The sequence below is a fragment of the Thermobia domestica genome, chromosome 1 (genome assembly GCF_964235325.1).
Source record: "Thermobia domestica chromosome 1, izTheDome1.hap1.1, whole genome shotgun sequence".
Lineage (NCBI taxonomy): Eukaryota > Metazoa > Arthropoda > Insecta > Zygentoma > Lepismatidae > Thermobia > Thermobia domestica.
In genome coordinates this window covers 105,258,488-105,277,770 of record NC_137454.1, presented here as the reverse complement: position 1 = coordinate 105,277,770, position 19,283 = coordinate 105,258,488, and the positions used below count along the sequence as shown (strand labels likewise).

Sequence of the window (19,283 nt, the reverse complement as noted above, 5' to 3'; positions counted from 1 at the left end):
TGCATACATGTATTCGGTATTGCAATTCCGCTTAGACCAGTTTCAACATGTTTACATCAATAGCTTGCACTGCAGCAGTGATGCGCTCTTTCAGTTCATTCACATCTTTGGGTAGAGAAGGTTTGTAGACAGTGTCTTTTAGATGCCCCCACAGAAAAAAATCGCAGGGGGCTAAGTCCGGTGATCTTGGTGGCCAACGTAGAAGCTGATGATCATTTTTACCTGACCGCCCAATCCAGTGGTGTGGCAGTCTGTTGTTGAGGAAATTTCTGACATTGTGATGAAAGTGACATGGAGCTCCGTCCAATTGATAGATGAAGTTTGCACTGTCATGTTCGAGCTGTGGAATAAGCCACGTAGTAAGCATTTGTAGAATGCTTGTCTAGTCACAGTTCCTTCGTCAAAGAAGTACGGACCATAAACTTTTGAAGATGAAATTGCACAAAACACATTCGTCTTCGGTGAATCACGCACAAGTTCACAGATTTGGTGAGGCTTCTCAGTTCCTCAAATGCGAACATTTTGTTTATTCAATCTTCCTGTCACATGGAACGGTGCCTCATCACTGAAACAAAGTTTGTCCAAAAAATCATCATCAACCTGCACAACTCTTGAAATGACGCACAAAAAGTCTTGCGACATGTGTGATCATTAGATGTTAAGTGTTGTAACAACTGCACTCGATACGGATACATTTTTAAATGTTTACGCACTACACGCCAAACAGTTGTTTGAGGCATTTGAAGCTCTTTGCTAACTCTCCTTGTTGACTTTTGTGGGCTGCGTTGAAAACTGGTTCGAACTCTTTCGACATCTGCCTCAGAAGTGGACGACCTACTGGGTGATTTTTCTTTACAAATGCATCCCGTTTTGTTGAATTTATCATACTACTTACGTATGGAGTTCTTTGATGATGGATCTTTATGAAATTTTATGCGGAACTCGCGTTGAACACTAACAACAGACCGACAAACGTGAAACTGTAAAACGCAAAATGCTCTCTGCACAATAGGCAGCCATATTGGAACTAATCACTGTGCCACCTAGCGAATAAATTTTAAAATACTACGCTCGTTCCAAACAAAACTTGAAGATAATATTGAAAGTATTTCCATAGAGATTTCATTGTTGATAGAGTATTATCACTTATAGAACGTTTCCTTATCGTCCACATCATTTTGAATCACGCTGTATTAAAAGTATGTAAAGATCAATACAATGTATTTTTATCAGGAGTCCTTAAGTGAGTCGGCAAACGTATCGCATTTATGGCCAATTAGTCCCGGTTTCGAGTTCAAATGGAGGACGATTTCTCTTTGATATAAGCCGTGAAGCGATTTGGATTCCGCTTTAAGCTTATGTGACCCCTTCCAGCATAACCCGGTTGTTGCATAATACAACCAAGGCGAAACAAACATATTTTTGTCCATATGTGATATAAATACATAGAGCAAATTATTTAAACCAAAAAATCCTGGTTTAAACAAAAAAGTTTTTTTCAATAAAAACCATGGCTTTTGTCAACCCTACTAAAACCCCAAAGGCAATTTAATAGGCACGAATATCAGATCGTGTATCCCCAGTGCGCACGTCGGGAATTAAGGAAGAATGGCATATGCCACCGGTGGCTCACGTCAGGATTTTCAAAAAGTATAGCTTCATTATTGTCAGATGTTCAGCTGAACGTGTTAAATATGAGGAACATTCAAATGAAACCTGGTCAGTGCGTCTAACTTTGCCTTACATGTAAGGTGGCACCACGTAACGGCGGGTATGGTGGCGCCATCGATTGGTAGAGAGACTGACGCGTGCGCACCGTTTGACGTTGCATAGAGCCAGTGTGGTTTCACGCCGAAGAGAAGGTGGTCACACAAGTTATCGTCCACTACCAAACATGCAGGCGAGTAAGCAGGAACAACTAGGAGTGATTCGATTTTTGGCGGCGAAGGGAGTTGGAGGCCGTGAAATGTATCGACGGATGAAGGCTGCGTACGGTGAGTACAGTCTGAGTCGTGCAAGTGTTGTTGAATGGCGCAAAAGATGGCAGTGGGCACGAGTCACTGGAAGACGATGCTCGTCCTGGACAGGCTCATCGTGTCATCACACCGGCAATGATTGCAAAAGTGAATTCTTTAGTCTTGAACAATCGCAGAATCACCGTGGACGAGATCCATTGGTTACTGGGTATAGCGTGGGCACTGCCCACACCACAATGCATCAACACTTGAACTTTCGAAAAATTTGTGCGCAGTGGGTTCCCCACCAACTGACCGTTCGAATGGCGCTGTCTTTGAATCATCTGAAACGATATCATGAGGAGGAATACGGCTTTCTATCGCGTATTGTCACAGGGGATGAAACATCGTGTCACCATTTTGAACTGGAAAGCAAGCGTCAGAGCAAGCAGTGTAAACATGTGACTTCACCACCTTCAAAGAAATCAAAGGCCGTGCATACCAGTTCTGTTAAGGTCATGATGTCCTTCTTTTTTGACCACAAGGGTCCACTGCTTATCGAGTTCCTGGAACAGGGTACCACCATCAATGCCCAGCGTTAGCAAGCCACTTTACAGAACCTTAGACGAGCCATCAAGTCGAAGCGCCCAGACATGTCTAATAACGTTATCCTCCTGCATGATAACGCCCGCCCACACACGGCCAATGTGGTGAAGACGACATTGCAGCAGTTTGGATGGGAAACGCTGGAACATCCACCCTACAGTCCCGACCTTCCACCATGTGATTTTCATGTGTTTGGACCTCTAAAACAAGCTATTCGCGGACATCGATTCGCAACGGACGACGAAGTGTGTGACTGGGTCCAGGCCTGGATCTAACAGCAGCATAGTAGCTTCTTCAAGGATAGAATCGACCGGCTAGTGCCGCAATGGGATAAATGTGCCAACAGTTTTGGCGACTATTTTTGAGTATGTGTACTGTGTATCACTACATGTGTGAGTAAGTGTACTGTGTATAACTGCATTTTTGAGTTAATACAATCGTTACCGTTACTTTACACTAGTGATTGGGTTTCATTTGAATGCCCCTTATATTTTGTTTTGCAGTGTCGAATGTAAGGTCGCGTTAGAGTATTCATTAATTCCTGAGATACTGATTCGTTCCTCTATGAGTTTGCGCTGGTTGATTACTGTATCTGTAATTGGAAATGTAATGTCCATTTGCTGACGCAATGACAGGGTGATTGAGAATTAAATAAACAAACTCCATTGCAGTTTATAGATTTACAAGTCAGGTATTTACAAGTATAATTTGATGTGTATCAATACGAAGGTAAGCTGGAAAATGAAATCACCAAGAAAAAGAATTACCTGGAAGAACCATTTTAATACATTATTCAACATATTCCCCCCGAAGCTCAATACACTTTTCACAACGATATTGCAGCATTTCTAACCCTTGGAAATAGAACCTCTTTTTCTGCTGTGCAAACCAGCCTCCATCTCCGCAATGAGTGCCTCATCGGATGGAAAATGTTTGCCTTTGAGATATTTTTTGAGATGTGGAAAGATGTGATATTCGGAGGGTGCCATATTAGGTGAGTGGGGTGGGTAAGGTACACAGGTGAAGCCCAGATCCACCAGCAATTGCATGGTTTGATGAGCCTTGTGGGAGGATACATTCTTTTGAAGAAATTGAACACCACTGCTCTCTTTCCGCCGACTTTTTTTTTCTTCAGAGCCTCCTTCAGCCCAATCAAATAATTGGAATAAACCCCATCATTGATGGTTTCACCCTTTTTAAGATATTTGATAAGGCTGACACCATCTTAACCCAAAACACCGATCAAGCACCTTCTCAGCTGATCTTTGGCTTCGGAACTTCTTCTGTCGAGGAAATTCATTGTGGCGTCACTCCATGGATTGCTGTTTAGTCTCTGGTTCATAGCAGTGCAGCCATGTTTTATCTTCTGTCACCAGACTGCGCAAAAACTAACCTGGTTTTTGAAACTTTTGGAAAATTTCCTGTGATATCTGTATCCGTGTTCACTTCTGGCCAGCATTCAGACATTTTGGGATCCATTTGGCACTGACCTTCCGCATGTCAAAATATTCTGCTATTATGACACCAACACGCTCACGCGATATCCCCACACACGCAGCAATGTTTTTGATCGATATGTGCTTATCCTCCATGATCATGCCATGCACTTTGTCGATGTTTTCCTTGGTCACTGCACTTGAAGACCTGCTTGAGCGAGGTTCATCTTCAGTCACGATGAGCAGTCTTAAAACGCCTCACCCACTTCGCTACTATTGTATATCCAGGAGCGTGTTCCCCCAAAGTATCCTGCAAAGTTTTATGAATTTCCATAGAGGATTTGTCTTGCAGCACAAAAAACTTGATGACACTGCGAAGCTCATTCTTCTCGAATTTCCTTAGATCCTCCGCCAGATCTTCTTACAGGAACTTATAACAAAGGAAATAATGATAAAATGATCATATACGGGATGAGAGGTTCACAATATACAGGGTTTTCGTAAAGTATGGACGGATTTAATTCGCTTATAATTTACATAAAAATGCTCGTATTGAAATCAAATAAAGTGCAAACGGTAGCGGAAGGATTAAATTTTTACCTGTAATCTGCACCAGCTCAGTTCATTCACCGCCACACCTCCAACTGGGCGCCATTTACGTCCACACATTCGCGTAGGCGGCGCTGGAATCCACTTATAGCGTTCCGTCGTGTTTGATCCGAAATGCCAGCCACAGACGCGATTTTGTCCTTTAAGTTCTCCAAACCACTTGGCTTCTTTGCATAAACTTCCGTTTTCACATGACCCCAAAGCCAGAAGTCGCAGGGGGTAAGGTCGGGTGATCTTGGCGGCCAAGCGGTCGGGCCACCGCAGCCAATCCATCGGTTAGGGAATTTCTCGTCAAGGAATTGTCTCACCTTGATTGCATAGTGAGGGGAATGTGTCTTGTTGGAACAGGATGTCGTTCTGGATTCCACGTGCCTCCAGTACCGGAATGAGGTATTTCTGCAACATATCTAGATACGAATCTCGATTCACAGTCTCCTCTTCAAAAAAGAAACTGACCCTTGCCCTCCCTCTCCCTCTCTCAACGTGTTCAGAGTTGCTGCTTATCTAATAGTGTTGCCAACTAAAAATTTAATCCTTCCGCTACCGTTTGCACTTTATTTGATTTCATTATGAGCATTTTTATGAAAATTATAAGCAAATTAAATCCGTCCAGACTTTATGAAAACCCTGTATTATCTTTCTAATGACTACAATGATATGTTTCAGTTTTTATTTCTTCTTGGTGATTTCATGAATTTCCAGCCCCTCCCCCTCGTATTAAATGAGAATGATGGAAAATATATATTTCGATATATGCGCATATAAAAGGAACTAGTAGTACCGGTACCTTACTTTATTGTCGCTTTAACAGATTATAATCAAAATTCTTATCTAAGATTTTAAACTCTGTAGTTTAAATGAGAGCATTTTATCCATAATGAAGAATCTGTATTTTCTCAAAGTTTCTGATGGTGCTCAAGTTCCATTGATAAACATATCATTAATAGTATACTCTTGTTCATTTATACAGTAAAGTATAAGGATTGTTTCTTTCTTTTTGAAGATTTTTCTTTTCTTTTCTTGAAGTATCCACAGAGGTGTTTCATTTAGGGATTGCTTTGAATCCAGTCTTAACTAAACGTAGTTGATCGAGAGAGTGCTTACGATAAAGCATGCCTTTTCTTTTAATTACGATACGATAAAGCGTGCCGAAGAATGCCTTATTTGTTGCTTTTTTGTGTTTGTACGTGGTAAGGAAAATAATAGTGTTGAGAACTTGAATGTTGATATTGTTATTTTTTTTTTTTTTTTTTTTTTTGTATATTTTTCAGTATTCCAACACATGGCATCTAGTCAAACCAGCTGATGGAAAAATAGACCTTCTAACAGACACGTTCATACAATTTATACATCTCCTGTGGAATTTATGGTAAGTTAACGTTCCTTTTCTGTACTATGGATATATGAAATGTAAAATTGTAGTTTAACCATTTATGAGCTCCTATCCGGATTTGAACCTGAGTCTTCCATACTAAATTGGAGCAAAAATTATTAAACCATGAGAAAACCTAACCACGTAAATGTAGCGAAGGTTCTTCAGTTGAAACAAAGTCTATTAATCATGTAACTTCTACTTTGATAAGTTCAAAATTTGTAGAACTTGAAAGAATTGAGCTAGTAGTAGTTCAGGTGGATATATACAGGATGGATCAACTTGTAATTTTTAAACTAATAGATAAAAGTTGATTACATTTTGTAACATGCAAGTATCAACAGGAGGACGTCGTTTGATATACTCCATAACATCATCTACTTAACAATGTCAATCTTAGTAAAATTGTAGCTTTTTAAATTGCACTACGTCAGGTTATTATTATTATTATTATTATTATTATTATTATTATTATTATTATTATATAAAGAGTAACCAAGAAAGCTCTGTCGCTTTTTCATCTACCACCTTCTAACATCGATATGTCACCTAAGACATAGATGGAAGGTAGTCATAGTCCCCATCAGCATCGACGACCTTCTGCCAACGTTCTGAAAGGCCATGGATTCCATCACGGTAGAACTTAGTGGATCGTGAAGCGAAGAAGGTATCAAGTGCATTTTGCACCTCTACTAGGGATTTGAACTGGCGTCCTCTAAGGCAATTGTCCAAGGAATGGAATAGGTGATAATCGGGCGGTGTAATGTCCGGGGAGTGTGGCGGATGCAATAATGTTTCCCATCCAAGGCGTAAACTGGTGTCCCGGATCATCCTAGCCATGTGATGCTTAGCGTTGTCCTGTAATAGGAGGACCCCTTGCGATTCAGAATTGCTGGCTCCAGAGTTTTAAGTTTTTCTTCCGCCCTGCCGCAGCGGTGTTTGACCCCAGTTTGAACTCGTACAGCATACACCCCCTTATGACGCCCTGTGGAGGTCCCATGTTCACTCTGTCCTTACGCAAGTTCACAGTGTAATTGAACTGCCACAACTAGGTAGTATGTTGGATATACCCACACCAACAACTGACCTTCGCCTTATCCCCATTTGCTTTCAGCTCATGGTGTGAGGGCTAATTAAACACATACCTCCACAAAATTGACAGAACTTTCTTGGTTACCTATAGATATATAATTGTATACCTTTCAGGTCCTAGTCGGAAGACGCTAATTGCATTCTGTAGCAGCGTCGCAGATAAAAGACCATAGAGTAGATCTACCAATCTGTCAAATAGTTGCATCAATTCTTTCCAGCTGGCAGTTGAAGTCGATAGACGTTGGCATTAGCACACTTACTAACGTAACAATCTATCTAACTGTTTGATGAATTCGTAGAGCAATGCTAATGGTTCCAAGTTAATCAACAACGATATTGCCACACTATGAAATTTTGATTCCTAATAGCGGCTGAAGGAGGCTACGGAGGGTATACCATTATATAGCATTTTCTCTTTATTTTGACCTATGGTATTTTTTTCCTTTTCTTTTGCAAAAACAGACAAAAGCTTAGAAAGAAAGCCTCAAAGCAGCAAGAAAGAAAGGAAATATACCACACAGGAAGCTCAATATTAATAGTACGTTTGCTCTACCTTCCTCAATGGTAATTGAAGAGGGCGACAAAAGTACAAGTTAATAACAGTTTTGGGTGCAGATAGCGAACGGGAAAGCACCACCATCCGTTTTCAGTTTATCTGTGTTATTGTTCAGTCCAATGAAAGTATTATTATTTTAATTTAGTCTTTATGCATAATTGATTTATTGCTCCATCAAACGAATATGTTGGTATTTTTCAGCACATGGAATATGACACAAGCTTCGTGACCTTTCAACTATCTTGACATTAATTACTTTATTCTTAAGCTTAGAGTAATCTTTCGGTAGATCCTTCATCTGTAGTGAGTTACATTTTATTCGGTTGAATTGATTTTTTTTTTTAAGCTAAATTGTTGAAATGAGTTGAAACAAAGATCACGGGTGCCCTGCTGAAGGTCAGAAGTTACAGTTGAATACATTTCTCATTACCACATTGCTTCCATCGGAAGTTACGCAAATATACCAATTTATGTGGTTACAAATTGGTGTTTTGAAAAGTTGCCTATAGTATTTAAGATCGAGATCCCGTACTTTTTGCGCTAACTGTGTATTGTTTGGTGTAATTATCTTTAGCCAATAAGCAGAAAAGAACGAAACACAGAAGAGTCTCCATTCAATGCCATATGGCAACTCATTCAACCACCTTACTGTGAAGACAAAAGGCACTCCAACCACCTACACCTTATTTCCTTATGATATTTTCACAAGTGGAAGTAGCAATGACACAAAAATATAGGAGGTTTCATTAAAATGTATAGGAGCTTATAGGAAGAGACCAAGTATATAGGAAAAATAGGAGCATCGGAAAGCCTGATATTGGTATAACAATGTTTCGCTCACCGTTACCAAAAAAAAAAAAACGTGATTCACGATTCATGATAGTTTTTCTCCATCAGAGTAAGAAGATACTTCTCTGAAGCCTCCAACCTTTCTCGCTTTTCTCTGTTGACAGATCTTTTTGGCACCCATTTCACTTAGAGTTTGCACAAATCTAGATTATTATGAATTCACCAACGTATTCTTGAGAAATTTTCAGTCACACATATTTGGTGATATTGGATGGTCCACAAGAACAAGGTAATGAATTCGATCATTTCAGAACATAACAGAGATTTTTAATCTTCTGCATGTGGAACATCATTTGTTGGGAAATCAGGTATCGACTTTTTCACAGTTATATGTGAAGAAGAATAATTCTGTTGTTGATTTTTTTTATGAGTGTCCTTTGGGGACTAGCGCTAAAGAAACAAAAACTACATAATAACACTGATCTCTCTGTTCGTAAATACTACTGTTGGACAGACAAGTTCATTTCATAGACCATGAAAACACAGGAAGTCTTTGATTAACATTAAGTGAATTTTGATACATGTACGTACAAAAACATACACATTTCTTTTTATGACAAAACAGTTCGAGGAACATTGTCAGGCCACGAGCTTTTCAGTGCCCCTCATATGTTAGGTATTAAGTAGATAATAAATGTATGTCATTTTATTTCATTTTATCTTTAGTGAGAGCAGCAGTGTAGCAGTAAATTATTTCAATACTCGAAATTTGCTACCTGTTTTGACAAAGTGCCTTGATGCAGATGCTTATGATCTTCGTGTGACATTAGCAGTCGGTAAGTAGTTTTGTTTCCTATTTCAGTAGAAAATATTTAGACAAAACTTCTCAATTCTCGTATTAGTTATTTTCTCACATTTAAAGTGATGTGTAGAACGATTTATATTCTTCTCTCTATGGAAGTTGATAGTTATAATGAACAAAGTAATTGTTAATATTTAGGTGATTTAAACACAACATTAAATCTGAAAAACAATTTCTTAAAACATCCATTATTCAGTTAAAAACAAGAAAATTATTAATAATCGTTTGTGAGGTGCTGATTTGATATCTTTAATTCTATGAATGGTTAATTAGTATTTTTGTACAAGTTGCAAGTCCTTATGGGAGTGGTAAAGTAGTAAATATTATGTATGAGACATTTCTTATTAAAGACGGTATAAAGCTTGAAAAATAAAATATAATTACTACAATATATTATCCTAATAGGCTATTTCTCCCAGAAAATAACACATCCAAAACTTTCTTCTGTGATTGCAGTTCCTATGTTTTCCAGAGCCGTTACGTTCACCATTGCCGAAATCTGATTTGCAGTTTTTGTTTATTTGATTTTAGTTATTTTTTATTAAAGAAAGAAAATTGTGACAGTTTTATATCAAATCTCTCTTAGAATAGTGTTTCTCAAACTGTGGTCCTTTTACATTGACCCATAGGACTGATATGAAATTTCTATGAAGTATTCTTGACAGCCTTCAATTGTTAAAAGAAACTACAGTAGACTCCCAAGTATCCGGCTCGCGACTATCCGGCCTAGCTTTCTTTTATTGTAATAAAATGAGGAAGGCAAGGCGTTGCATTGGCAACACTGCCAAGGCATTGAAGGCGGCTGTCTGCTACGATCCTCCTACGTGTCGTGTGCAAAATACAAGTTGTAACAGGAAAAGAGCAGCGTTCTGCTCCTTGTCCATTGTTTCGTCAGTGTGTAATGGACCTGAATACATTATGCATGCCGGTTCCTGGTTATAACTGTACAGTACTGTATTCATAAATTGTTCTTGGAGTTTTTTTTAAGTGTACTGCAGTGAAGACTTGAAAATGGGTGATAAACGAAAAGAAGTTGTAGTGACTATGGAAAAGAAATGAGTTCATAGAACTCCGGTTTATCCGGCTTTTTTGTTATCCGGCCTGCCCTTGTGCCACATTAGGCCGGATACTCTGGAGTATACTGTAATATGTATTTTCTTTATATATATATATATATATATATATATATATATATATATATATATATATATATATATATATATAATACAGTAAGTAAATTAAAATTAACTTAAGAACATTAGTATAGTGATATTAACATATCTTCAAAACAACATTTAAAAAAATAAATAAAATTTGCTTTTGAATGGAACAAGAGTAGGATATTCTGACTAATAAAAGTGGTCCTCATTTAAAAAAAAAAAAAGTGTTTGTGAGAAACTCGATTGTTAATTAGCTATGTATTTGATGTAATTCTGTCCTCCAAATTCAAACGATTAGCAAAAGGGCGATTCTCAGTGTTTGTACACAAAAACTGCTGTTTTAAACAAAAATATATTTTCAAATAAAATAAAATAGTATGTCAAAATTAGGGGGAAATTATTAGTACATAGGTAAATAAAATGAAACACTCAAAACAATTGCAAATTAAGTTATAAGACAAAATTAAGCGTTACGCATGGGACTCAGACAAAATGCTCTTTTGACAATTGTTTCAATGGATATTCTCTGTTATTTATGGCAGCATTTTAATTTTATATCTCATCACTTATGTTCTACATTCATTCTCCTTACTGTGCATTATGTTTTTAAATTGGAAAATAGAATTTGATGAGCGTCACATTATGTTTTCTGTTTTGATTCATTGTTATGCACGGGTCAGAAATGTAACCATGCAATTGTTTGGTTGTTCTAAGACTAATATTATGTAATATCCTTCTAAAGAGATTGATATTTTAATATTAACATTTGGACATTAAAAATCATTTAAAAAATCGCATCCATAATTTAATTTAAATGAATTAAATTACGTTCCAAAGTATCAAAATACACTTGCTTTGCAGGCAACTCGCTTAGTGTTATTACCATGTCTTTGGGCTACTTGTCTGAGCACTGATTGGTGTCATTCAAACCACACAATATTGTATAACTGTTTGTAGAACTGCTCGATCCTCTGTGCTATCTACCAAACATTGAGTCGTTTGAACGCTGCCATTGTCAGGTAAAATGCAGGAAAGTGAATTGGAGAGAAATAGTTTTTGGTTATTTGGTATGATTATTTGTTACTTCACAGCGAAGTTTTGCTTTAGTGTTGAGTTTTTTAATAAGTGACATGGATTCACAGGCAAGTAACTTTGTTTCCAAGTAATATTGCCAGTGAGGAACTGAAGCGATCAACAAAAGCAATGAGTGGCTCTGAAAGGGCTAGAAAATTTAGACTTAAACATAAGAACAAGGTGAGACTGAAAAATAAAGTGAGAATGCAACGTTATAGGCAAGTTACAAGACTAACTCTTTTCCTCTGACGTTCCTTTTGCGAAACTCATTCCGCATTATTTCGTTGTTGGCCATTTAGAAGAGGAAAACACTCTAAAATGTGAAGAAGAACCGGGTAATTCAAGTCAGATTGGTTCAAGAAAAACGAAAAGAGTGCCAGTGTACAGAATGTGATATATTCATCACATTAATTCAGAGTACAACTTTGAAGACGATTTCCATAATGATATTCCAACCCTCCAACCACCTAGCTCAGAGTGAACAATATTAGAGCAGTTGTATTTCTCCTAGTGAAATTTGATTGTGGTTCTTACAGAAATAGAATTAAACATTGGTATGTATGTGTGTCTGAAAGTGATGTAAAAGAAGATGATGACATTAGAGTAACAATTCTGAAATTCACGGACAATAATTCTACAAAGTTTTGTTTTGATGAAAAGAAGAGAGCTTATGTCTCCTTTGATCAAGTTTTATATATACTTTCAGCACCTAGTTTGCTGATAAAGGGTGAAAGAATGTACTATAAATTTCCAGAACCAATAGACGTTTCAAAAAGAACTAAAGTTTTGAAGCGAGCCCCCTACAAGGCTGTCAAACCAACTTAGATACCTACATGAACCTAACAAATAGATTTTACATGACATTCGCCGCGCCATGGACCTGGCTATTTCATCCTTTCTGTCTTCATTCTGTGTCGCTAAGCCATTGGTCGAGACCATTCTCCAACAAGATCTTAGCCTTGTAACGGATTCGGATGTCAACGACAGCATTTCTAAGTGGTCATTTATCGTGGGATCAAATCCCCCTGATCTTGATAAGAGAGGATTACGATCCTCTAGGGACGATCCCCTTATAAATCACCACTTTCCTTCTCTACTTCAGTCATCCGATAACCCAGAAGACAAGGCCAGACTCCTAGCTACATCATCTCCTGAAGCAGGTGCTTGACTCCATGCTATCCCATCACCTTTAGGATTGCATCTTCCCAATGACATTTTTCGAATTGCCAGTGCACTGTGTTTGGGAGCAGATGTTTGCGAGCAACACAGATGTCTTGCCTGTAGAAGTGTCGTAAACAAGAAGGGCCTTCATAGACTCTCCTGTGCCAATAGTGCGGGCAGACATTCACGCCACTCTAGCGTCAACATTATTATGAGGGCACTAATTTCAACAGGCGTTCCTTCTATACGTGAACCGTTGGGATGCAGTCTTGCAGACGGTAAGAGGCCAAATGGTATGACACTAATACCGTGGAAGAAAGGAAAAGCACTTATATGGGATTTTACTTGTTCCGATACCTTCGACCCATCAGATCTACATTCTTCTTCAGCACAAGCTGGCAACGTGGCTGCTCGCCTGAAATAGAAAAATGCAAGAAGTACAGCAATTTACTTGACAAATATCATTTTGTCACTATAGCTATCGAATCAGGTGGTTCCTAGGGTCCCGAAGGTCTTAACTTTATAAAAGAAGTCGGACACTGCATTTATTTATCGTCAGGAGATGCTAGAGCAACCTCTTTTCTACTGCAACGCATCAGTATGGCAGTACAAAGAGGGAACGTTGCATCAGTTGTGGGAACGCTACCTTGTGGTAAGGAACTGGAGAAGATCTTTTTTCTGTAATCGTCTCGGCGAAAGTTTGAGAGTGCTGTTGCAAAACTTATCACAATAATGTATATTATTTGATAATTATACTCTCCATGAACAATACGTTACAGTCAGTGTAGTTCAGACCGGTTCAGACTGTTCAGTTGGATTATACATACACTGATGTAGACATGAAGTGATCTGCTGGATGAGTGAAACAACTGTTTGTGTCAAAATGGTGGATAAGTTGCTTTATAATACAGTTTTATGTCAAGCGTTTTCTCCATGTGGGAACAGCAATTATGTTTTTAAAAAGTTTTGTATATTTGTAATTGAAATTTAGTATGTAATCTCATGCGTTAAATATGAAACAATACAAAATATTTAAAAAATAGAAAATATCACAATTGTCAATATACATTTTACAGAAATATTTTAAATATCTCAATATATAGTTACACTATTTCTTAATAGAGAAACATAAACATCATAGTTTCAAATTAATTTTGAAAATTTACTTGCCAAAAAATCGCCCAAAACTGAGTTGGTTCGGTTTCAAGTATGGCATAAAATTTTCGATGTTAACCCAGCATCGTGCGACAATTGGGGGTTGTTTTAATTAAAGTCGAACTCTGACTCAGAAAACTAGAAATAAGTGGCAATGAGAACCATTGTGTTGACTACACATCATCCAACTAACAATCCGTTTGGCCTGCCAAATCTCTTCATTGTCCGTAGTAAACGGACTCTGTTTTATAACACATTACGATAACTTGGAGAGTAGTGTTACTGATAAGAAAATTCCTGTACAACGTAAAGAACTAATTAAATGTTATATTTCTTCTAGCTCAATGTTTACACACGATAACGGAGGATAACCCTACGGCTATTAATCAGTTAGTGAGCTCGGAAAATGCGCTTCAGAAATTATTGTCGTGGGAAGATGGGTCTCCTTCTGCCCTCCTACTTAGAACTTTAGTTTCAGGTACGATATATTTTATTTATGTAAAACATGTTGATCTTAGCTTCATACTTTGTAGCTCATACTAATTTTGTTGATGATAGTGAAGATAGAAATAAAAAATATACACACTCCATTCTTCTACGCAGAAAGGGTGAGTCAAACTTTGGTCTTGATGTGAATGGTTTGCTTTGATGTAATTTTGTTATTGCGTTTACGAAATATGATTTATTTCTGTCCATACATAGCCGATAATTTCTTAACTTAGTTACACTGTGCTGTAACACAATTTGGGCTACTGTGTTGAACATTCAGCTTAAATTCGTATCTTCATGCGAGCGAAAGGACATAACTGAGGGTAATTATGTGATTTTCTTTCATTTGAGGCCTTCTCTGATAAGCACATATTCAACTAAAAACAAAAGAAGGAAATTCTTAGTAGTATAAAACAAAACTGCCGAGAAATTTGCCAGGATTTTAGCCATTAACCCTTATAATTAAGAAAGAATTTTCTTTGTAGTTCAGTTCTACATCGGGTAGTAAGCATAAACACACACGAAAAGTACATTTTGTGAACATAATAATATGGAGTGAATTTTTAAGGAATTTGGTTTACCAAAAGCTTTTACACACACACACACACACACATATATATATATATATAATATACTCTTGTTCGTGTGTCCGTCTGGAAAACTGACAAATCACCATTTGGCCAAGGATGTAGAGAACTAAAAGTTAGTTAGAAATAGAGTTCATGGGAGTGATCCATCCAGTTAACCCCAAGATATTGACAACCAAAAACAGGTTCACCATGCATTCCTATAGAAGTAATTAAGGATATTCTTACTTGGTAGAGTACCCGCAGTGCTTTTGACATTAGCGGATTAGTATAAAGCTCAGGATGCAAACTACTTACCTGGATGTTCACACTGATGTACACTATGACACTGGTACTTGTTAGCTTTTGAAGACCAATAAGTAAGTAGTATGGAAAGAAAGAAAAAAAAATTATGTTTATTGAAATTCCTGTATATAAAAACTTCCATTTGCGTTGAAAAGTTCTGTAACCACTGAACCTCAATGAAATAAATTACAAATACATATTATTTCTGTTTACTTGACAGGCTTCTAAATACAGCCTATGAAACAAATTTATACTTGAATAATTAACAAACAAAACATTTTTTAAGAATGCTAAGAGATTTCTATTTCTCAGGTATAACTATCAATCTGAACTTCGGTAAAGTTGGCAGCCTGACTCCGACAGCTATTGGACAAATTATGAATAGTCTTTCGAGAGCGTTGAGTGTCGACCATCAGCAAGCTATTGCAGAATTTTCATCGAAAATAGTAGAATTGGAGAAAGATAGCGGTAACCTTGATCCAAGTCATTTGGAAGAGTCGTTTGTGGATGTTCATAATCTTCTCACAGCTCAGCAAACTGCGATAGAAATACTGACTAATATTTGTTCTTACGATGGTAAGTATAAACATATCTTCATTAATACCGTGCATCACTAAACATACGTTTGGTATGAAACTGTGTAAAATGCTCGTGTATTAAGTAAAAGAAACTGCAGTATAGTTTACAGTAAACGTTTCTTCCAATTTAGCATGCAATCTTTTTTAATTTTTTTTTTTTTTTTTTTTTTTTTTTTTTTTTTTTTTTTTTAGAATGAGAGGTTTAATGTATTTTAATCAGGATCTTAATTATTTCTTTGTAGATGATAATTCATATTCTTCATGTATCTACTCTTAATGAAGTCAACTGGGGGTATGTACGTATCAATATGTTTTGCCGTCAGTAGCTGAAAAACTACTGAACCGATTTTAGCGAAAGCTTCACAATTGTTCGTTTAGTTTAAGAGTGTTAAGAAATAGCATGAGAAATGCAGCAAAGTGTGTGAAAATCAAGAAATGAAAGCGTATTTGAGATACATTGGCAACATTGACATTACATTGGTAATTTCGTCGCAACATTATTTCATTCTTTACATCGCATCCTATTATTAATAGACACGAAACTTAATATGTGAGGTCATCTTGATAAAATAAGGACATCTTTATTTCCATAAATTTTGGATTTTCAGCACAAAGATTTGGAAGAAGTATTCAATATAAAATACTAATGGAAGAGTGGGAAACGTTTACTGGATTTACTGGGAAACCACTGGGTTTACAGTAATGCAATCTGTATGTCGAGAGACATGAAATTGAACTCTTTAATACGTGTTTCTTTTGAATTGTTAGACATAATCACAAAATTTGGTAAATGATTATTTTCGCTGGGTTTTTTCGGGTTGGACCCACCTAAAAAGTACCACCTGGGTTTTTGACCTTTTTGTTAGTATATTATTGGTACAACTAAGCGGATCACATTGAAAGTTATTTTTATCAGATTTTAAACTTTCTTTGGGCGAATTATATGCTTTCACGTTAAGGTATACAACAACATTCAACGTAAGACCTTTATAAAGTTCTGAATACACTGCGTGAATGAATAAAAAAAAAACTCACCTTAGCTTGCGATAATTATAGAACAAATTAATGTATGTATGGATTATGCCTATAGCCTATTTGAAGTAAAATAAGCAATTTTATATTTTAGAAAATACTTCCCGTGAATAGTGTGCTTCCTGACTTGGCGCCGCCGAGGGACGTTATCTCTCATACATTGACGTGTTTAAGGTCATAGGTACCGGTACTAACAGTAAATATGTAAATACATTAGTAAACTATTAGTATTATTTCTTAACTTTGATGGTAATAAAAGTATTCAGTAAAATTTGGTTTTCCAACAACAACAGTTTAGTTCAGTCATTTTTGCTACTCTTCAAATAAGCATTCTGTAGAATCAATACCAGTAATAGCGTAAAAATTCTTGTCAAAATTAAGAAGCTTAATGCTCGGAGCTCCGAAGACTACGTAACGCTTACTATTTTAAGTGCTGAACTCAAACTTCATTATTAATGGAAGTTTCGATGTACAGGAAAGCAAGCTGCATTTTCAGGAAAAACCTGTCGTAAAAGAAGTGTTCGGGAAATTCCCGCAATTGAACCCACAAAGCATCGGAAGTGAATACTTCAACAATAAAACTATATATTTTACGTTGTAAGATATTTAATTTCATTTATGACATGTTGAAACATTTACTTTATAAAATATGAATTATAGGCCTATCTTTGTGAATTGTTTTAAATTAATTTTCGGAAAAACCGTCTTGCAACAAGTGCTCGGGAAGTTCACGTATTTGAACGCACAAAGCATCGAAAGCGAACTTCAACAATAAAACTATTTATTTTACATTGAAAAATATTTATTTCATATAAGACATTTTGATGATTATTTTTTCAATTCTTATATCATATTATTACAAATTTTAAGGCTTCATAATTTACATAATAAACAACATACAACTTTCTATGATTCGTAAACATGCGATATACACAACATATTTTAATCCTCCTAATATAGAAGTCAAAAAACACACTCACTCACTCAGCGTCATAGAAACCAACATTCACAAATATTCTTTCTTTCCGACGCACAGCTATAATTACATATTTATTTAGTGTCATGCTTTCAAAGTTTCACTAACATTTGCCTTCTCATCTTCCACGTCCCCAGGTTTCGGAGGACGATCTAATATTTTGTCTATGATACCAAATTCCTTAACATCACATGCGTCCATAAATTTATCTCGCTCCATGCTTGATTCTTTGTTCCCATACTGTTTGGCACGTAATACTAAATCTTCTGCTTTCAATGGCTCCAACAGGTCATGTTAGGTCACTGTCTTGACGTACGGTACAGCATTCAGCCATAATTTTTCATATAAACTTATGAACTCTGAGCTGTCTCTCACTACTCCTTGCTTTGTTGTTACATAAATTGTTGCACCAATGATTTGTTTTTACTCAAAACCTCCCTGCTCTGCAATCACAGAAGAAAGACCTCTTCTAGCTCTTTACCGGTGGGTAACGTTCCCATAATAGTCGACACGTTCCCACGTTGAATGGCTATGCTATAATGCGTTGAATCAGGAAAGATTTTGCTCGAGTATCTCCTGAGACGGTGGCCGATTTCATTTATAAATTTGAGGCCGCCGCCTTCCCAAGAACCGCTAGACTCAATTGCTATTGCAACAAAGCAATAGTTATCGAGTAGATTACTATATTTATTTCTGTTTTCTTTTGCTCTTCGAGCAGCTAAGAGTCCAGCTTGTACTGAGGAATATTGATGGTTGGTGGGGACAAGTATCTGAACATGTGAAATCCCAAATCAATGCCTTTCCTTTCTTCCATGGTACTAATGTCATGCCATCAGGTCTTTCCGTCTGAACGGCTACATCCATTCGGTTCCCTCACTGCTGGGAGCCCCGCAGATATTAAAGCTCTTAATATTATATCATTCACACTTGAGTGATATGGATGTCTGCCGGTGCTGCTTTTGCACGACAAACCGTGTAATCCTTTTTTATCTACTAAGGTGTTGCAATTGGGGCAGTGGTATGGTTCACATATATGTGCTCCCAACCGTAGAGCGACGGATACTCTGAAGCTCTCATTGGATAGATGTAGGCCCAGAGAAGGTGATGGTAGAGCTTGAAGCCATACACCGTTTTCAGGGGACATGACCGCAAGAAGCCTGGCCTTATCTTCAATGTTATTTGTAGTCTGCAATAAAGAAGCTACATGGTAATTAACGATGGGCTCGTCCCAGGCCGACTGATAAGACATTTTGATGAATTATGTCTTTGTTTTAAATTAATATAGCTATTTGGTATTCATATTTGGCGAACGTCACTTAGGCTCCTGGGATGACTCGATCTACATTTGTTCGTTTGTATGCCTGTATCAGACAGTGTTCAACTTTCGGTCTTTTAAATTTTCAGGATACAAGCCGGAAACACTCTAAATTTCCTGTACAGATTTTGGCGGTATACCAACGTAAAATTACAACATGGCGCCTTTTTTTCAGAATAGCGGATATCCACGCT

At 37.1% G+C, this 19,283-nt stretch overlaps 1 protein-coding gene across 1 annotated transcript in view; it reads left to right on the top strand.

Moving 5' to 3' along the window:
• The window catches only part of LOC145687943 (HEAT repeat-containing protein 3), an 82,185-nt gene that overhangs the window by 46,163 nt on the left and 16,739 nt on the right, over positions 1-19,283 (top strand). Inside the window, exons 4-7 of the mRNA XM_081761526.1 lie at positions 5,878-5,975; positions 9,142-9,251; positions 14,168-14,305; positions 15,501-15,764. Coding sequence (XP_081617652.1) covers positions 5,878-5,975; positions 9,142-9,251; positions 14,168-14,305; positions 15,501-15,764 — 610 coding nt within the window. The remainder of the gene's footprint in view (positions 1-5,877; positions 5,976-9,141; positions 9,252-14,167; positions 14,306-15,500; positions 15,765-19,283) is intronic.